Genomic DNA, 21,441 nt, shown 5'->3' on the forward strand with positions numbered 1-21,441 from the left:
TCCATATGGATAGGGCGGAATTGAGGACTCGTCCCCAGTTTCTCCCTAAGGTGGTATCAGCTTTTCACTTGAACCAACCTATTGTGGTGCCTGCGGCTACTAGGGACTTGGAGGATTCCAAGTTACTGGACGTAGTCAGGGCCTTGAAAATTTATGTTTCCAGGACGGCTAGAGTCAGGAAAACTGACTTGCTATTTATCCTGTATGCACCCAACAAACTGGGTGCTCCTGCTTCTAAGCAGACTATTGCTCGCTGGATTTGTAGCACAATTCAGCTGGCGCATTCTGCGGCTGGACTGCCGCATCCTAAATCAGTAAAAGCCCATTCCACAAGGAAGGTGGGCTCATCTTGGGCGGCTGCCCGAGGGGTCTCGGCTTTACAACTTTGCCGAGCTGCTACTTGGTCAGGGGCAAACACGTTTGCAAAATTCTACAAATTTGATACCCTGGCTGAGGAGGACCTTGAGTTCTCTCATTCAGTGCTGCAGAGTCATCCGCACTCTCCCGCCCGTTTGGGAGCTTTGGTATAATCCCCATGGTCCTTTCGGAGTTCCCAGCATCCACTAGGACGTCAGAGAAAATAAGATTTTACTCACCGGTAAATCTATTTCTCGTAGTCCGTAGTGGATGCTGGGCGCCCATCCCAAGTGCGGATTGTCTGCAATACTTGTACATAGTTATTGTTAACTAAAGGGTTATTGTTGAGCCATCTGTTGAGAGGCTCAGTTGTTTTCATACTGTTAAACTGGGTATAGTATCACGAGTTATACGGTGTGATTGGTGTGGCTGGTAGGAGTCTTACCCGGGATTCAAAATCCTTCCTTATTATGTCAGCTCGTCCGGGCACAGTGTCCTAACTGAGGCTTGGAGGAGGGTCATAGTGGGAGGAGCCAGTGCACACCAGGTGACCTAAAAGCTTTCTTTAGTTGTGCCCAGTCTCCTGCGGAGCCGCTATTCCCCATGGTCCTTTCGGAGTTCCCAGCATCCACTTCGGACTACGAGAAATAGATTTACCGGTGAGTAAAATCTTATTATAGTCACCGGAGTGTGCCCCTACCAATGAAGGGCACGCCCCTTTGTGCCAATAGACACACCCATAGATGGAGTTAGACACACCCTTTGGGAGGAGCATGACACGCTGCATTTTGCTTACACCTACAATCTCCCTGATACTATTTTGCAAAAGTAGGCAAGTATGGATTATAAGGTTTTTATCTCTGTGAATTGACATGCTGGAATAACAATTTTTAAGTCTGTTCCTACAGAATATGCAACATTAAATAACATATACATTTGAAATTCTAAATACATGTATACTTCACTTTAGAACTAATTATACCCAATATAAAACGTGTTTTTCCCATGATTAATATCCCAGGACCAGACCACTAGGGGGCAAAAGAGACCTGTGGAGCCAGTTCCTCTTCACATGCAGGACCTTACCACTAGGGGGCAAATAAAAGTAATTTTTGCAAAGAGGAACTAGCCTGCTTGTATTGCCGTGGGCCTAGCGTGTGACGTCAGACGCTCCGCCTCCGCCCGGCGAGGGGAATCAGGCTACTACCGCCCACAGCAGTATTACCCTCACAACCGGCCGCTTTATATCAACATCCGCTGCCAGCCAACCAGCCTATCACAGCTCGTTTTGCATAGTGAGTCCTAGAGAAACGACCCAGAGCTGCCATGTTATTGGCTACCAGGCTGTAAAACAGCGGAGGAGGGGAAGTGTTGTTGGTACATTGTCGCTGAGTTCCGGCGCACGCTGCGTCCTCTCGGCAGTCATAGTAACAAGGTATAATACGATTCCCTATGTCTCATATAGTTACTGTGTGGGTTGTACATTGCACGGGAGGCGTGATGGTAACGTGTCTATGTTGTGCAGGTGTGTGCATCGCCCGGTGACGCTCCCCAGCCATGGACGCCGAGCAGACATCAGAGGGGGGACAGAGCCAGGTACGGATCTCTCTCTGCAGCTGACCCGGCCGCCTCTGTGTCTCCTGGCCCCTGCTGACCACTCTTTTATTTTACAGGTGTCGGATAATCCTCACTCAGAATATGGTCTGACAGAGAATGTTGAGGTACTAAACCAGTGGCAGCTATGAGGCGCTGAGTGGCCACCCTCTAATTACTTACTTACAGCCCATTCATTCCTGTGCCCTAGTTACGGTCTGTGGTCCTATGGATTGCCCCTGTCAGATGTTTGTAGCAAAAACTAAGAAGGGCTGTGCCTTATTTGTTTCATTTAACCCTTGACTCTAAATACCTGCAGAAACTATAAGAATATGTGCATGTACTGTAGGTCTACAGTTATCTTGCAATTAGTACTTGTTTGCTGTAGACTCAGATTTTGTTGCTTTCCTCTTCTTTTCTGCTTTGTTTATAAAATTTCTTTTTGATAAGGAAACATTGTACTGATTATACCCAGTGAAACTTTGTTTTTCGTTTTTAGCTCCGCTTGTTTTGAGCTTTGCCAATACATATTTATGCTTCTTTCTATGTACTTTTATTTAGCAATTATGCTGCCTTGTTATGGTTAACAGGTGACTGGTCACACATGGATGTTCCATTGATGCTGCTTTTATCTGTGGTTAATTTAGTTTTGCTATTCTAATTCAGTTATTTATCATGTAGGGGCCTATTTATTAAAGTAAACTCCCCTGAAAATTTAGCAAAAAATGTAGTTCCACCATTTTAGTATTGGGGAAATACTCACAGATATCTCCTACATTGAGCAAACTAATACTGCATTACCTATTACTGACAATAGACACTGTGGTCTGAAGGAGTTTACTAAGCTCCCAAATGCTTACTTTTTTTGGAGTGTGGCCCATTATACCCTATAGGCTACATCTCTGCCTTTGCAACCGTTTTTTTTCAGAGTTGCAAAGGCTCTCTGGTAACCACTACCCGCACATGCAGAAGTAAAGTGATTGTGTGAGTGATCTCTTTACCTTTCAGCCATGGCCGGAACAAGCTCTTTTCTGAGCCCATGTTCCAGCGTGCTTTCACTGATACAGAGGCAGTGGTGCTTAGAAACAATTCCCCAGCACACCAAGGGGTATCTGTATCAAGACTTGAACACTATATGGTAATAGAAAATTTAGAGATCTTGGTCACTTCACGGCGTCTCTGATAGAGGTTCCTCACGCTGCCTGATAACCGCACCCACTGTGGGCCATGTCATTGCCTAATGTAAAGCTAAATGATAATGGCACATGCGAAAATATCTCATACCCTTTTCAGACAGAAATGTCTGAAAATCCCGGCTTTAACCTGGCACTTAAGTGCCGGGTAGTTTTGCTGGTTCCCGCCTGACCCCCATTTCACACAGACAGGCAAATTACCAGGTCAAGAATTTCTACACGATAATTTGCAGATCAACACTGGTATTTCGTCTGTGTGAAAGGGTCAATCCGGGTCTCCAACCCTGGTAAATTCCTGACCCTTTCACACAGATGAAATTTGTGTGCTTCTTGTGTGCTGCTTTGCTTACACTTTCAATAGTATAAATGTTGTTTTTGTTTTTTTGGAAAGCTGCAGTCTTTTTGGACAATATTAAGTCAAAAATTGCAGCACAGACCAAGCAATTAATTGCAGTCTAGGCATGATTTGGGGGTTGTTTGTGTTCCTAATTGTGTTCTCCTTTTTAGGTTCAATAAACATGATCCCAAAAGTGCTTCAGTGTTTTCTGCATACCCCTCACTGCTAATCACGCGCCTGCTTACTGACAGTTTGTTGGTGGTGCACATCGGGTGACTGACTGAAAAAGGCTATCAGCCGATAAAGAGAGATTCTGTTTAAAATGACCAAACTCCATGTCAAACAATAAGCTGGAAATATATTTAAAATGTAATTTTTTCTGTTTAACAAATACAAAGGCAATAGCAGTAGTAATTCACTTGCTGTTTGGAGTAAAAAAAAAAAAGAGAGAGAATCCTGTTAATTTGTTCTCTTTTCAGCCCGTTGTCCGCAGTCCGCGCACTGCCAACAGGAGCATGCAGTGTTGAGCTGCCCAGTGGTGCGTGTTCACAGGACTGTGGGGACCTGCTGCGTTGTGAATGCTAGACAACATGTTTTCGGGCAGAGTTTCACATTGTGCATTGATAAACTTTCTGTATTTTTGGTTGAACTATTATTTAAATTTGTTTATCATATGTTCTTGTAAGCAATACATGGTATGCATCTGGAATAGCTGCTAGAGAGCTGAGCATAGTGTCCTGAGACTGCTGCGCTGACACAGGGAAGTATGGGTAGGGGAGTCCCCTGGCATACTTTTCAGAATCGCTGTCCTAATACTGAAAGCCTGATGCAGGCTGCCAGGTTTAATTTAGGCTAAGGCCATACATAGCAGGACCCACTTGGCCAGAAGGAGAGTGCACATGGGCGGTAGTCTCGTCGCCGCCGGATCCAACCACAGCATGTAGCGGTTGAGCCTGATTGCAGGCCGACGGGATGTCAGTGTGAACATGTACATTTCAATGTATGTGTTCACACAGTGCAGCAGTGTCCTATGAAATCCTGTGTGTCACTGACCGGATCCTGTTCTGCGGCATCCCGCAGAACAGGATCCGTGTGCACAGAAAATTCCCCCTCCTGGCCAAGTGGCCACTATGTGTGGCCCTAGCCTTAGGTCCAGGTGAAGGAAAACCGAAATCTGTTGAGGTAGATTTCATCGCAAAATGGGAAGTAAGGCTTGTGGCTGGATGTGTATTTCAACCCAAAGACCACCTGTCTTCCCTTGCATGAGGGTAAGTGGCAGACCCTACCAAGGTAGCAATTGAAAATTCAAGTGTATTTGTTACTAATATGTTTGTGCAAATATGTTTAGTTCGTTAAGCATTTTCATACATAAATTCTGTGGGGGTGCATGGGGGGGGGGGGGGGGGTTGTCAATGATAAAGAAGTAATAAAAAAACAAAAAAACATGGTGGCTATTTTGTTGTGAAATAAAGCTGAAGTTTGTTCTTGTTCAGTCTTTTTGTTCTGTTTAGTCAGATAACACATTCATGTCATAAATCTTAAAGCAAATAATCCACTTTGTTTTCATTTGGTGGTTTTGAAAGATTTCCTTGTGTGAGTGAGAATCAATGCTGATTTGCATAGCTTTTGAAACCGGGTGATGTCGAACAAACAGGCTGGTCCCAAAAGTCTGCATAAATGACAATTGGTGAAGTTTTAGAGTCGCATATGCTGCAGTGTGTGGTCATCTTTAAAGTGAATTGTTCTGACATTTACAGTACCTTCACATAGACTAATTCAGCTGTTGTGCTTTTCTTAGAGAATAGTTGAAAATGAAAAAGCAAGCACGGAAAAAGTATCCAAGCAGAAGGTGGATTTACAGGCCCTGCCAACACGAGCATATCTCGATCAAACTGTTGTTCCAATACTTCTACAAGGACTTTCTGTTCTGGCAAAAGAAAGGTAAGCTTTAAAGTGAACCGTAACTTTTAGGTTAATCAACACCTAAGTTTCAGTGGATGACTTAAATCCGTAAACTCTGTATATGTAACTTGTACATTAGAATGGCCTGGATCAGAGCATTATGTCGCCTATGCTGACAACTGCACACTCAAGGGCATGATCATTTTGAAAGAGAGGAGTTCCCTGACACCATACAATAACATACTATACTAGAGAGTATTAAGAAGTCCAGAGATGTCAGGGGTTGTATTGTTCAGGCTTCTCCCATTCTAGTTTCAATAAACTTGCCCTGAATTGATGGTGTGGAATGTCTAGGTTTGAAAACGGTATACTTAGACATTTTATGCATTTCATTAAAACAAACAATAAATAACTTCCAGGTGCAGCTTAAATTATGAAGGCCTTGGTGTAGAATCATGCTTTTTGATATTTCTCTATCGTCCTAGTGGATGCTGGGGTTCCTGAAAGGACCATGGGGAATAGCGGCTCCGCAGGAGACAGGGCACAAAAAGTAAAGCTTTAGGATCAGGTGGTGTGCACTGGCTCCTCCCCCTATGACCCTCCTCCAAGCCTCAGTTAGATTTTTGTGCCCGGCCGAGAAGGGTGCAATCTAGGTGGCTCTCCTAAAGAGCTGCTTAGAAAAGTTTAGCTTAGGTTTTTTATTTTACAGTGAGTCCTGCTGGCAACAGGATCACTGCAACGAGGGACTTAGGGGAGAAGAAGTGAACTCACCTGCGTGCAGGATGGATTGGCTTCTTTGGCTACTGGACATTAGCTCCAGAGGGACGATCACAGGTACAGCCTGGATGGTCACCGGAGCCTCGCCGCCGGCCCCCTTGCAGATGCTGAAACAAGAAGAAGGTCCAGAATCGGCGGCATGAAGACTCCTCAGTCTTCTTAAGGTAGCGCACAGCACTGCAGCTGTGCGCCATTTCCTCTCCGCACACTTCACACGGCAGTCACTGAGGGTGCAGGGCGCTGGGAGGGGGGCGCCCTGGGAGGCAATGAAAACCTATTTTTGGCTAAAAATACCTCACATATAGCCTCCGGGGGCTATATGGAGATATTTAACCCCTGCCAGAATCCGTTAAGAGCGGGAGACGAGGCCGCCGGAAAAGGGGCGGGGCCTATCTCCTCAGCACACAGCGCCATTTTCCCTCACAGAAAGGCTGGAGGGAAGGCTCCCAGGCTCTCCCCTGCACTGCACTACAGAAACAGGGTTAAAACAGAGAGGGGGGGCACTAATTTGGCGTTAGAAATATATAAAAAAGATGCTATAAGGGAAAACACTTATATAAGGTTGTCCCTATATAATTATAGCGTTTTTGGTGTGTGCTGGCAAACTCTCCCTCTGTCTCTCCAAAGGGCTAGTAGGTCCTGTCCTCTATCAGAGCATTCCCTGTGTGTGTGCTGTGTGTCGGTACGTGTGTGTCGACATGTATGAGGACGATGTTGGTGAGGAGGCGGAGCAATTGCCTGTAATGGTGATGTCACTCTCTAGGGAGTCGACACCGGAATGGATGGCTTATTTAGGGAATTACGTGATAATGTCAACACGCGGCAAGGTCGGTTGACGACATGAGACGGCCGACAAACAATTAGTACCGGTCCAGACGTCTCAAAAACACCGTCAGGGGTTTTAAAACGCCCGTTTACTTTAGTCGGTCGACACAGACAGGGACACTGAATCCAGTGTCGACGGTGAATAAACAAACGTATTCCTTATTAGGGCCACACGTTAAGGGCAATGAAGGAGGTGTTACATATTTCTGATACTACAAGTACCACAAAAGAGGGTATTATGTGGGATGTGAAAAAACTACCGTAGTTTTTCCTGAATCAGATAAATTAAATGAAGTGTGTGATGATGCGTGGGTTCCCCCCGATAGAAAATATGGGCGGTATACCCTTTCCCGCCAGAAGTTAGGGCGCGTTGGGAAACACCCCTTAGGGTGGATAAGGCGCTCACACGCTTATCAGAACAAGTGGCGGTACCGTCTATAGATAGGGCCGTCCTCAAGGAGCCAGCTGACAGGAGGCTGGAAAATATCATAAAAAGTATATACACACATACTGGTGTTATACTGCGACCAGCGATCGCCTCAGCCTGGATGTGCAGAGCTGGGGTGGCTTGGTCGGATTCCCTGACTAAAAATATTGATACCCTTGACAGGGACAGTATTTTATTGACTATAGAGCATTTAAAGGATGCATTTCTATATATGCGAGATGCACAGAGGGATATTTGCACTCTGGCATCAAGAGTAAGTGCGATGTCCATATCTGCCAGAAGATGTTTATGGACACGACAGTGGTCAGGTGATGCAGATTCCAAACGGCACAAAGGTGTATTGCCGTATAAAGGAAGAGGAGTTATTTGGGGTCGGTCCATCGGACCTGGTGGCCACGGCAACTGCTGGAAAATCCACCGTTTTTACCCTAAGTCACATCTCTGCAGAAAAAGACACCGTCTTTTCAGCTTCAGTCCTTTCGTCCCTATAAGAGTCATATCTGCCCAGGGATAGAGGAAAGGGAAGAAGACTGCAGCAGGCAGCCCATTCCCAGGAACAGAAGCGTTCCACCGCTTCTGACAAGCTCTCAGCATGACGCTGAGACCGTACAGGACCCCTGGATCCTACAAGTAGTATCCCAGGGGTACAGATTGGAATGTCGAGACGTTTCCCCTGCGCAGGCTCCTGAAGTCTGCTTTACCAAGGTCTCCCTCCGACAAGGAGGCAGTATGGGAAACAATTCACGAGCTGTATTCCCAGCAGGTGATAATTAAATTACCCCTCCTACAACAAGAAAAGGGGTATTATTCCACACTATATTGTGGTACTGAAGCCAGAAGGCTAGGTGAGACCTATTCTAAATCTAAAAAAATTTGAACACTTACAAAGGTTCAAATCAAGATGGAGTCACTCAGAGCAGTGATAACGAACCGGGAAGAAGGGGACTATATGGTGTCCCGAGACATCAGGGATGCTTACCTCCATGTCCCAAATTTGCCCTTATCACTAAGGGTACCTCAGGTTCGTGGTACAGAACTGTCACTATCAGTTTCAGACGCTGCCGTTTGGATTGTCCACGGCACCCCGGGTCTTTACCAAGGTAATGGCCGAAATGATGGTTCTTCTTCGAAGAAAAGGCGTCTTAATTATCCCTTACTTGGACGATCTCCTGATAAGGGCAAAGTCCAGGGAACAGTTGGAGGTCGGAGTAGCACTATCTCGGATACTGTTACAACAGCAGGGGTGGATTCTAAATATTCCAAAATCGCAGCTGATCCCGACAACAAGTCTCCTGTGCTTAGGGATGATTCTGGACACAGTCCAAAAAAAAAAGGTGTTTCTCCCGGAAGAGAAAGCCAGGGAGTTATCCGAGCTAGTCAGGAACCTCCTAAAATCAGTGCATCATTGCACAAGGGCCATGGTAAAAAAATGGTGACTTCCTTCGAAGCAATTCCAGTCGGCAGATTTCATGCAAAAACTTTTCAGTGGGATCTGCTGGACAAATGGTCCGGATCGCATCTTCAGATGCATCAGCGGATAACCCTATATCCAAGGACAAGGGTGTCTCTCCTGTGGTGGTTACAGAGTGCTCATCTTCTAGAGGGCCGCAGATTCGGCATTCAGTTTTGGATGTTGGTGACCACGGAGGCCAGCCCGAGAGGCTGGGGAGCAGTCACACAAGGAAAAAATTTCCAGGGAGTGTGATCAAGTCTGGAGACTTTTCTCCACATAAATATAGCTAAGGGTAAATTTATAATGCTCTAAGCTTAGCAAGACCTCTGCTTCAAGGTCAGCCGGTATTGATCCAGTGGGAAAAACATCACGGCAGTCGCCCACGTAAATAGACAGGGCGGCACAAGAAGCAGGAGGGCAGTGGCAAAAACTGCAAGGACTTTTCGCTGGGCGGAAAATCATGTGATAGCACTGTCAGCAGTGTTTCATTCCGGGAATGGAAACTGGGAAGCAGACTTCCTCAGTAGGCACGACCTCCACCCGGCAGAGTGGGAACTTCATGGGGAAGTTTTCCACATGATTGTAAACCGTTGGGAATTGCCAAAGGTGGACATGATGGCGTCCCGTCTGAACAAAAAACGGGACAGGTATTGCGCCAGGTTAAGAGACCCTCAGGCAATAGCTGTGGACGTTCTGGTAACACCGTGGGTGTACCAGTCGGTGTATGTGTTCCATCCTCTGCTTTTCATACCTAAGGTACTGAGAATTATAAGACGTAGAGGAGTAAGAACTATACTCATGGCTCCGGATTGGCCAAGAAGGACTTGGTACCCGGAACTTCAAGAGATGCTCACAGAGGACTTATGGCCTCTGCCGCTAAGAAGGGACTTGTTTCAGCAAGTACCATGTCTGTTCCAAGACTTACCGCAGCTGCGTTTGACGGCATGGCGGTGGAACGCCGGATCCTAAGGGAAAAGGCATTCAGGAAGAGGTCATTCCTACCCTGGTCAAAGCCAGAAAGGAGGTGACCGCACAACATTATCACCACATGTGGCGAAAATATGTTGCGTGGTGTGAGGCCAGGAAGGCCCCACGAAGAAATTTCAACTCGGTCGATTCCTGCATTTCCTGCAAACAGGAGTGTCTATGGGCCTCAAATTGGGGTCCATTAAGGTTCAAATTTCGGCCCTGTCGATTTTTCTTCCAGAAAGAATTGGCTTCAGTTCCTGAAGTCCAGAAGTTTGTCAAGGGAGTATTGCATATACAACCCCCTTTTGTGCCTCCAGTGGCACTGTGGGATCTCAACGTAGTTCTGGGATTCCTCAAAACACATTGGTTTAAAACCAGTCAAATCTGTGGATTTGAAGCATCTCACATGAAAAGTGAACATGCTCTTGGACCTGGCCTGGACCAGGCGAGTGTCAAATTGGTGGTTTTTTTTTTTTCTCAAAAAAGCCCATATCTGTTTGTCCATTCGGACAGGGCAGAGCTGCGGACTCGTCCCCAGTTCTCTCCCTAAGGTGGTGTCAGTGTTTCACCTGAACCAGCTTATTGTGGTGTCTTGCGCCTACTAGGGACTTGGAGGACTCCAAGTTGCTAGATGTGGTCAGGGCCCTGAAAATTATAGGTTCCAGGACGGCTGGAGTCAGGAAAACTGACTTGCTGTTATCCTGTATGCACCCAACAAACTGGGTGCTCTTGCTTCTAAGCAGACTTTTGCTAGTTGGATGTGTAATACAATTCAGCTTGCACATTCTGTGGCAGGCCTGCCACAGCCAAAATATGTAAATGCCCATTCCACAAGGAAGGTGGGCTCATCTTGGGCGGCTGCCCGAGGGGTCTCGGCTTTACAACTTTGCCGAGCGGCTATTTAGTCAGGGGCAAACACGTTTGTAAAATCCTACAAATTTGATAACCTGGCTGAGGAGGACCTGGAGTTCTCTCATTCGGTGCTGCAGAGTCATCCGCGCACTCCCGCCCGTTTGGGAGCTTTGGTATAATCCCCATGGTCCTTTCAGGAACCCCAGCATCCACTAGGACGATAGAGAAAATAAGAATTTACTTACCGATAATTCTATTTCTCGTAGTCCGTAGTGGATGCTGGGCGCCCATCCCAAGTGCGGATTATCTGCAATACTTGTACATAGTTACAAAAATCGGGTTATTATTGTTGTGAGCCATCTTTCAGAGGCTCCGCTGTTATCATACTGTTAACTGGGTTCAGATCACAGGTTGTACAGTGTGATTGGTGTGGCTGGTATGAGTCTTACCCGGGATTCATAAATCCTTCCTTATTGTGTACGCTCGTCCGGGCACAGTACCTAACTGAGGCTTGGAGGAGGGTCATAGGGGGAGGAGCCAGTGCGCACCACCTGATCCTAAAGCTTTACTTTTTGTGCCCTGTCTCCTGCGGAGCCGCTATTCCCCATGGTCCTTTCAGGAACCCCAGCATCCACTACGGACTCCGAGAAATAGAATTATCGGTAAGTAAATTCTTATTTTTGTAAAGGTGCAAAAATCACAAAGTATTTCTTGACTTCTTGTTCATTTATATTATATTCAGTTAAAAAAACAAAATGAAAAAAGTGCCAAAATAGACTCTGCACAGCTGTGAGAATAGTCTCCTTGGAGAATCTGTTAAAGGAACTGGTAACAAAGAAAAAAGACTTCCGGTTTGCAGTGCATTGCAGCAGTCATTGGTTTAAGCCACCGCTCCATGGATGTCTTTGTAGACAGCTGTAGTCACACCCATCTTTCTGTCTTTGTCTTTGGCTGGAGAAGCTGTGGTGATCATGGTATGGGGTAATTTGTGCCCAAAAGAACGTTTTTATACATGAGTCAGTTGACACATTTGAGGCCTTCATGATCACTCTGCTGAGAGGAATGAGAAGACATAGAAGCCTGAGTAGCCAACAACCTATAGCTGCCTTATTTTTTTGCCCCAGACTTCATAATAGTCTTCACACCGTTAAGTATCCTTGAATATGTAGTGTCAGATGGTATAAAAAGTCTGCAAAGCTAGATATTTAAAAATTATCTGCCTTTGCAGTTGAAAATGTTGGAGCCAAATTAGGGCTAGCTGGTGGCTAGAAATTGAGTATTCTAGAAGGAATACAGCAGGTGTGGCCAAACAGTCGATCGCGGACATGCGAGCAGTCGATCGCGATCTGCCGCCCATCCACCCGAAGTCGTGCCTCTCCTGCCTGCCGCTCTGCCCCTCAGTCTGGTCTCTGGCAGTGACGGCGGAGTGTATAGCTCAAATCAGGCGCCGGTTCGTTAGCCAATCAGAGCTTGCGAACCGGTGCCTAATTTGAGCTATACACACTGCAGTCACCACCGGAGACCAGACTGAGGGGCAGGGCGGCAGGCAGGAGAAGCGCGCTGAGCTCTCCACACAGCACGGTGAGCACTATGGGGGCATATCTGGCACTGTGGGCACAGGGGCGGCATATCTGGCAATGTGGGGTCATATCTGGCACTGCGGGCACATGGCACTGTGGGGGCATATCTGTAATCTGGCACTGGGGGCATATCTGGCACTGTGGGCACAGGGGCGGCATATCTGGCAATGTGGGGTCATATCTGGCACTGCGGGCACATGGCACTGTGGGGGCATATCTGTAATCTGGCACTGGGGGCATATCTGGCACTGTGGGGGCATGTCTGGCACTGCGGGCACATGGGACTGTGGAGGCATATCTGGAACTGCGGGCACATGGCACTGTGGGGGCATATCTGTAATCTGGCACTGGGGGCATATCTGGCACTGTGGGGGCATGTCTGGCACTGCGGGCACATGGGACTGTGGAGGCATATCTGGAACTGCGGGCACATGGCACTGTGGGGGCATATCTGTAATCTGGCACTGGGCACATGGCACTGTGGGGGCATATCTGGCACTGTGGGCACATGGCACTGTGGGGGCATATCTGGCACTGTGGGCACATGGCACTGTGGGGGCATATCTGGCACTGTGGGGGCATGTGTGTTTGAGGTTTTTACCTGTGGGGGCCAATGTGTTATTTTGTGCGAGACAGTCATTACACTCTGTGCAGCAAGGCTACGTCCCTTTTTTTTTTTTTTTTTTTTTTGTTATGCCACGCCCACTTTTTTGTTATACCACGCCCCTTTTTTGTTATTCCTCCTAGGTAGATCACAAAAGCTTTTTAGCTTTCAAAGCAGATCGCCGACTCCAAAAGTCTGGCCACCCCTGGAATACAGATTATTCAAATTGCTGGATTCTCAAGGCTGTTGTTGTCACAGCCTGAGACTGCTGAGGAGCAGCAACATTTTATTTGGCACAAGGGCACAAAGTACTTCTGTTAGCAGCATGCAAGCCAAAGTGATTTCTAATATTTGTAATTTACAAAATTATAGCAGGATGTTATTTCATCTAAATTTGCTTAAAAAAAAAAAAGCTCTAAAGTATTGACATCAGAACTAAGATGTAGATTCAGTTAAGCCCAGCAGCAGCTGCAGAAGCCTTACTGTAGCTGGTATGAAATATATAATTTTTTCTCTAACGTCCTAGTGGATGCTGGGGACTCCGTCAGGACCATGGGGAATAGCGGGCTCCGCAGGAGACAGGGCACATCTAAAAAGCTTTTTAGGTCACATGGTGTGTACTGGCTCCTCCCCCTATGACCCTCCTCCAAGCCTCAGTTAGGTTTTTGTGCCCATTCGAGAAGGGTGCAAACTGGATGGCTCTCTTAAGGAGCTATTTAGTAAAGTTTTTTTTTAGGTTTCTAATCAGTGATTCCTGCTGGCGACAGGATCACTGCAACGAGGGACTTAGGGGAGAGACTGGCAACTCACCTGCGTGCAGGAGGATTGAAGTCTTAGGCTACTGGACACTGAGCTCCAGAGGGAGTCGGAACACAGGTCAGCCTGGGGTTCGTCCCGGAGCAGCGCCGCCGATCCCCCTTACAGACGCTGAAGAAAGACGGCGGAACGGAGGTCCGGAAACAGGCGGCAGAAGACTTCACAGTCTTCAGAGAGGTAGCGCACAGCACTGCAGCTGTGCGCCATTGTTGTCACACGGCTCACTGACACGGTCACGGAGGGTGCAGGGCGCTGCTGGGGGCGCCCTGGGCAGCAATATAAATACCTATTTGGCAAATAAATACATCACATATAGCCATTAAGGCTATATGTATGTATTTTAACCCAGGCCAGTTATTAAAAAACCGGGAGGAAAAGCCCGCCGAAAAGGGGGCGGAGCTTATTCTCCTCCGCACTCAGCGCCATTTTCCTGATCAGCTCCGCTGGTGAGGAAGGCTCCCACTCTCCCCTGCACTGCACTACAGAAACAGGGTTAAAAGAGAAGGGGGGCATAAATTGGCGATATAATGATATATTAAGAGCGCATATATAGAAACAACACCTTCTAGGGTTGTTATATACATTATAGCGCTTTTGGTGTGTGCTGGCAAACTCTCCCTCTGTCTCCCCAAAGGGCTAGTGGGTCCTGTCCTCTATCAGAGCATTCCCTGTGTGTGTGCTGTATGTCGGTACGTGTGTGTCGACATGTATGAGGAAAATGTTGGTGAGGAGGCGGAGCAAATTGCCTGTAATGTTGATGTCACTCTCTAGGGAGTCGACACCGGAATGGATGGTCTACTTATGGAATTACGTGATAATGTCAACACGCTGCAAGACGGTTGACGACATGAGATGGCCGGCGGACAAATTAGTACCGGTCCAGGCGTCTCAGACACCGTCAGGGGCTTGTAAAAACGCCCATTTACCTCAGTCGGTCGACAGACACAGACATGGACACTGACCCCAGTGTCGACGGTGAAGAAACATACGTAATTTTCCTTTAGGGCCACGAGTTACATGTTAAGGGCAATGAAGGAGCTGTTACATATTTCTGATACTACAAGTACCACAAATAAGGGTATTTTGTAGGGTGTGAATAAACTACTTGTAGTTTTGCCTGAATCAGATAAATTAAATGAAGTGTGTGATGATACGTGGGGTTCCTCCGATAGAAAGTTATGGGCGGTATACCCTTTCCCGCCAGAAGTAAGGGCGAGTTGGGAAACACACCTTAGGGTGGATAAGGCGCTCACACGCTTATAAAAACATGGCGTTACCGTCTCTAGATACGGCCGCCCTCAAGAAGCCAGCTGATAGGAAGCTGAAAAATATCATGACAGTATATACACACATACTGGTGTTATACTACGACCAGCAATCGCCTCAGCCTGGATGTGCAGCGCTGAGGGGGCTTGGTCGGATTTCCTGACTGAAAATTTTGATACCCTTGACAGGGACAAGATTTTATTGACTATAGAGCATTTTAAGGATGCATTTCTATATATGCGTGATGCGCAGAGGGATATTTGCATTCTGGCATCAAGAGTAAATGTGATTTACATATCTGCCAGACGAAGACACGACAGTGGTCAGGTGAGGCAGATTCCAGACGGCATGTGGAAGTATTGCCGTATAAAGGGGCGGTCCATCGGACCTGGTGGCCATGGCAACAGCTGAAAAATCCACTTTTTGTTACCCCGAATCACATATCGGCAAAAAAGGACACAGTCTTTTCAGTCTCATTCCTTTCGTCCCCATAGGGGCAGGCGGGCAAAGGCCAGTCATATCTGCCCAGGGGTAGAGGAAAGGGAAGAAGACTGCAGCAAGCAGCCCATTCCCAGGAACAGAAGCCCCTCACAGCTTCTGCCAAGTCCGCAGCATAACGCTGGGGCCGTACAAGCGGACTCAGGTGCGGTAGGGGGTCATCTCAAGAGTTTCAGTACGCAGGGGGCTCACTCGCAAGGGAACTCCGGGATCCTACATGTAGTATCCCAGGTGTACATTGGAAATTCGAGACATCTCCCCCTCACACAATTCACAGGCTGTATTCCCAGCAGGTGATAATCAAAGTACCCCTCTTACAACATGGAAGGGAGTAGTATTCCACACTATATTGTGGTACTGAAGCCAACCGGCTCGGTGAGATCTGAAATATTTGAACACTTACATACAAGCGTTCAAATCAAGATGGAGTCACTCAGAGCAGTGATAGCGAACCAGGAAGAAGGGGACGATATGGTGTCACTGGATATCAGGGACGCTTACCTACAGGTCCAAATTTGCCCTTCTCTCCAAGGGTACTTCAGGTTCCTGGTACAGAACTGTCACTATCCGTTCAGACGCTGCCGTTTGGGTTGTCCACGGCGCCCCGGGTCTTTACCAAGGTAATGGCCGGAATGATGATTTTTCTTAAAAGGAAACATGGACGCTTTCCTGATAAGGGCAAGATCCAGAGAACAGTTGGAGGTCGGAGTAGCACTATCTTAAGTAGTTCTACGTCAGCACGAGTGGATTCTAAATATTCCAAAATCGCAGCTTTTTCCGATGACACGTCTACTGTTCATAGGGATGATTCTGGACACAGTCCAGAAAAACGTGTTTCTCCCAGTGGAGAAAGCCAGGGAGTTATCCGAGCTAATCGGGATCCTCCTAAAACCAGGAAAAGTGTCAGTGCATCATTGCACAAGAGTCCTGGTAAAAATGGTGGCTTATTACGAAGCAATTCCATTCGGCAGATTTCCCGCAAGAACTCTTCGGTGGGATCTGCTGGACAAATGGTCCGGATCGCATCCTCAGATGCATCAGCGGATAACCCTATATCCAAGGACAAGGGTGTCTCTCCTGTGGTGATTACAGAGTGCTCATCTTCTAGAGGGCCGCAGATTTGGCATTCAGGATTGGATGCCGGTGACCACGGAGGCCAGCCTGAGAGGCTGGAGAACAGTCACACAGGGAAAAAATTTCCAGGGAAGTGTGATTAAGTCTGGAGAATTCTCTCTGCATAAATAAGCTTAGAGCAAATTTATAAGGCTCTAAACTTAGCAAGACCTCTGCTTCAAGGTCAGCCGGTATTGATCCAGTGGGATAACATCACGGCAGTCGCCCACGTAAACAGAAAGGGCGGCACAAGAAGCGGGAGGGCAGTGACAAAACTGCAAGGATTTTTCGCTAGGCGGAAAATCATGTGATAGCACTGTCAGCAGTGTTCTTTCCGGGAGTGGACGACTGGGAAGCAGACTTCCTCAGCAGGCATGACCTCCACCCGGGAGAGTGGAAACTTCATAGGGAAGTTTTTCAGCATGATTGTGGATCGTTGGCAAAGACCAAAGGTGGACATGATAGCGTCCCGCCCGAAAAACGGGACAGGTATTCCGCCAGGTCATGAGACCTTCAGGCGATAGCTGTGGATGTTCTGGTAACACCGTGGGTGTACCAGTCAGTGTATGGGTTCCCTCCTCTGTTTCTCATAACCAAGGTATTGAGAATTATAAGACATAGAGGAGTATGAACTATACTAGTGGCTCCGGATGGGCCAAGAGGGACTTGGTACCCGGAGCTTCAAGAGATGCTCACAGAGGACTAAGGGCCTGGGGAGCTAAGAAGGGACTTGCTTCAGCAAGTACCATGTCTTTTCCAAGAATTACCGCGGCTGCGTTTGACGGCATGGCGGTTGAATACCGGATTCTGAAGGGAAAAAGGCATTCCATAAGAGGTCATACCTACCTTGGTCAAAGCCAGGAAGGAGGTGACCGCACAACGTCATCACCACATGTGGTGAAAATATGTTGCGTGGGTAAGGCCAGGAAGGCTCCACGAAGGAAATTCAACTAGGTCGATTCTGCACTTCCTGAAAACAGGAGTGTTTTGAGCCTCAAATTGGGGTTCATTAAGATTTAAATTTCGGCCCTGTAGATTTTCTTCCAGAAAAAATTGACTTCAGTTCCTGAAGTCCAGATTGTAAAGGGTGTATTCCATATACAGTTCTTTTGTGCCTCTAGGGGCACCGTGAGATCTCAACATAGTGTTGGGATTCCTTAAAATCATATTGGTTTGAACCGCTCAAATCTGTGGATTTGAAATATCTCACATGGAAAGTGACCATGCTGTTGACCAATATCTCACATGGAAAGTGACCATGTTGTTAGTCCTGGCCTCGGCCAGGCGATTGTCAAAAAGAATGGGCGGTTTTGTTTTACAAAAGCCCATATTAGAATTTTCCATTTGAACAGGGCAGAACTGGGACTCGTCTCCAGTTTCTTCCTAAAGGGGTGTCAGCGTTGTCACCTGAAACAACCTATTGTGGTGCCTGCGGCTACTGGGGACTTGGAGGACTCCAAGTTACTAGACGTTGTCAGGGCCCTAAAAATATATATATATATATATATATATATATGTTAGGACGGCTGGAGTCAGAAAGTCTGACTTGCTGTTTATATTGTATGCACCCAACAAGCTGGGTGCTCCTGCTTCTAAGCAGTCTATTGCACGCTAGATTTGTAGTACAATTCAGCTTGCACATTCTGTGGCAGGCCTGCCACAGCCGAAATATGTAGATGCCCATTCCACAAGGAAGGTGGCCTCATCCTGGGCGGCTGCCCGAGGAGTCTCGGCATTATAACTTTGCCGAGCAGCTACGTGGTCAGGGGAGAACACGTTTGTAAAATTTTACAAATTTGATACTCTGGCTAAAGAGGACCTGGAGTTCTCTCATTCGGTGCTGCAGAGTCATCCGCACTCTCCCGCCCGTTTGGGAGCTTTGGTATAATCCCCATGGTCCTGACGGAGTCCCCAGCATCCACTAGGACGTTAGAGAAAATAAGAATTTACTTACCGATAATTCTATTTCTCGTAGTCCGTAGTGGATGCTGGGCGCCCATCCCAAGTGCGGATTGTCTGCAATGCTTGTACATAGTTATTGTTACAAAAATCGGGTTATTACTATTGTTGTGAGCCATTTTTTCAGAGGCTACTTCGTTTTGTTATCATACTGTTAACTGGGTTCAGATCACAAGTTGTACGGTGTGATTGGTGTGGCTGGTATGAGTCTTACCCGGGATTCATGATCCTTCCTTATTGTGTACGCTCGTCCGGGCACAGTACCTAACTGAGGCTTGGAGGAGGGTCATAGGGGGAGGAGCCAGTACACACCATGTGACCTAAAAAGCTTTTTAGATGTGCCCTGTCTCCTGCGGAGCCCGCTATTCCCCATGGTCCTGACGGAGTCCCCAGCATCCACTACGGACTACGAGAAATAGAATTATCGGTAAGTAAATTCTTATTTTTTATTGTATTTTTTTTTTTTTTTTTTTGTGCGCAAACAATATGATGCCTGAAAGTACATAATTAACCACTGAGTCTGCCACCGACTGTTTATTTCTGACTGTTTTATAACCTGTAATTCATACTTTTTTTTTTTTTTTTTTTTTTTTTTTTTTCTTCTTTTTTTTTTTTTTTTTTTTTTTTTTTTTAATATATCCCTCTCACAATAGACCTCCAAACCCAATAGAATTCCTAGCTGCTTACTTGCTAAAGAACAAGACTCAGTTTGAAGACCGAAGCTAATGGACAATATTTGGATTGATATGATACATTTGACAAGAATGACCATACTTTGTGAAACGACTGAATGTGCTATATCACATTCAAGCTGGTTCAAAACAGACTTCCATTCTAATTAAGTGTTGTTTATTTAACACTTCTGTTCCTTACTGTCTAATAGATCTTGATTGTATGAAGTGACCTTAGAAAAATAAAACCTTTTTAAAACGGAAGACTGGTAAATTGGTTGTAGAACATGAAAGTTTTATGAAACTATAATCCATTTAAAAAGTAAAATAAAAAGCAAAAAGGTGCTAGGCTGAGCAGACTGTGGCAAATATATCCCTGCTGTCAGGAAAGTGTATTCTGCTCTGTATCCAGCCTGAAGTCACTCCTGTTCAGCACCCTTATCAATTTATAAAGCTTGTCGAATGGATGAGTATAATCCTTTCTTTCTAAAGAATAGTTTTGGTTCTGCAGGGAGCTAAAATATTGGGAAGCCCCTGTAGAGGTAAGATCAAATGACCTTGGTGCATCGCCCATTTCTCCTGACCCATTGCTTGATGACTAGTCAAGCTCTACAGAAAAACCCAAGTAGGGATCAGGCTGTTTATTCATGATGTCCACACCTACTGATTTATGGGCCTAATTCAGAGTTGGGCGCTAATGCGGCCGCATCGCAGTTTGCCTTACATCTGCAGACTATGCAGAAGCAGTGGCTGCATCGCGCCTGTGTGGTCATTCACATTTCGGGCACCCCCCCCCCCCCCATGGATGCATCCGTAATATGATTGACAGCGCTCGGTGTTGGGTAGGCTGCGATGCAACGTTTCTGAGGGTCAACGGGGAATGCCGGGTGAGTTTTCGGGGTGGCTGCATGACGTCACACACAGCCATGATTTAAAAAAATGGCAGCGGACCGCGTGACAGTGCAGCCAGGCTGCGCTGGAGGGGGTCAACCTTAATTCGAAGCGTCTGCAGTTACATTGTGGAAGCTCCGTGAGGCAGCACCACACACATGCTGGGTGGACTTGCCCTGTGCTGTGCAGTCCCCAGCATGTGAGGAGATGGACGCAGTTCCTGCTGCGTATGCAGATTTCTGCATCTATCTCTGAATGACCCCCCAGGTCTCGTCTGCTTCTCTATGTTAAGTCCTCAATACAGACATACTTATCTAGCATTTGAGTCCTCATCTGGGTAATATGTTTAATTTGTTCAGGAGCGTGTGGGCAGGATGTAATCCAACATTTATGATTTTGAAACCTGTATGTCTTCCCACCCCCCCTCAATGAATGTAACCAGTACTAGCACTGAAAGTCTATGCTAAGGGTGGCAAAATTGTGAGGGCAAGCCAAAAAAGCGACTACTAGCTCTAGGCTTTTATAGGCTGAAGTTGGGGGCACACTAGCAGGGGAACATACAACGTTCCACCTGCTATAATATCCTGCAACCCTAGCTTGTTCAGCATGGGGCTGAATTTTATCTTTCTACAAATAAAGACACTATTGCAATCCATCTTTCTTTACTTTATTGCTCACCTATTTTTGACTCTGTCCTTGTCTTTGTTCAAGGCTAGCAATACTCTTAGCAAAAAAAACAAAGCAAAACAAATAAATGACATAAGACAGGTATAGGAGGGTATTCAATTAAGTGCCGAATTTTCTGACTGTGGGAAAATCGTCACTAACTCGACCACGTGCATTCAATAGGGGGCGTTTTCACCCATTTTTGAATCCATTTTCGGCATGCCTCTTTTTTTTTTTTTTTTTTTTTTTTTTTTCTTCTTTTTTTGGGGGGGGGGTCAAATCGGCATGGGCGAAAACGCCCGCAAATTCGACAAAACAGTTTATCAGCGGCGAATTCGCCAATCCACATGGTTTTTGTCAGTGGCGGATTTTTCTACCAGCTAAAAACAGGCGAAAAGTGTACTGATTGAATTCCCCCCCCATAATGTGATACTTGTTACATAGATTTTAATCTACACATATATACAATAAAAACATTAAAACGCATATAAATAGCATAAAATCCAAACCTCCGTAGATCGGAGAAACCTTGACGCGGCTCAGCAGCTAAGCATGTCTTTGCAAACGCATGTAACCAATTCTCTGAAATTCTATTACCAGATAGTTTCAAGTATTGTTACAGGTATTAGTCTGCTGGGGGAATACTGGGGGTGAGGGGGGAGGAAACATCC

The 21,441-nt window shown here is 46.4% G+C and overlaps 1 protein-coding gene across 3 annotated transcripts; it reads left to right on the plus strand.

Moving 5' to 3' along the window:
- The first annotated feature begins 1,532 nt into the window (after window positions 1-1,532).
- Window positions 1,533-19,477, plus strand: DPY30 (dpy-30 histone methyltransferase complex regulatory subunit). Of its 3 annotated transcripts, XM_063917767.1 has the most exons (5): window positions 1,537-1,792; window positions 1,883-1,953; window positions 2,031-2,078; window positions 5,279-5,421; window positions 19,196-19,477. In XM_063917767.1, the coding sequence occupies exons 2-5, from the start codon at window positions 1,915-1,917 to the stop codon at window positions 19,266-19,268; spliced, it is 303 nt and encodes a 100-aa protein (XP_063773837.1). In that variant the 5' UTR covers window positions 1,537-1,792; window positions 1,883-1,914; the 3' UTR covers window positions 19,269-19,477. The 3 variants fall into 3 exon arrangements, with proteins under 3 accessions (XP_063773838.1, XP_063773837.1, XP_063773836.1); XM_063917768.1 differs by lacking the exon at window positions 2,031-2,078 and having other exon boundaries at window positions 1,533-1,792; XM_063917766.1 differs by lacking the exons at window positions 1,537-1,792; window positions 1,883-1,953; window positions 2,031-2,078 and adding exons at window positions 3,653-3,849; window positions 3,960-4,018.
- Window positions 19,478-21,441: the final 1,964 nt, after the last annotated feature.

The sequence above is a fragment of the Pseudophryne corroboree genome, chromosome 4 (genome assembly GCF_028390025.1).
Source record: "Pseudophryne corroboree isolate aPseCor3 chromosome 4, aPseCor3.hap2, whole genome shotgun sequence".
Lineage (NCBI taxonomy): Eukaryota > Metazoa > Chordata > Amphibia > Anura > Myobatrachidae > Pseudophryne > Pseudophryne corroboree.

Bases quoted from the DNA above. Each gene is read 5' to 3' on its own strand.
- DPY30 (XM_063917766.1), top strand. From the start codon at position 3,816: ATGTCAAACAATAAGCTGGAAATATATTTAAAAT. The intron at 3,850-3,959 runs GTAATTTTTTCT...TTCTCTTTTCAG, and splicing joins GCTGGAAATATATTTAAAAT to CCCGTTGTCCGCAGTCCGCG. The intron at 4,019-5,278 runs GTGCGTGTTCAC...TGCTTTTCTTAG, and splicing joins CAGTGTTGAGCTGCCCAGTG to AGAATAGTTGAAAATGAAAA.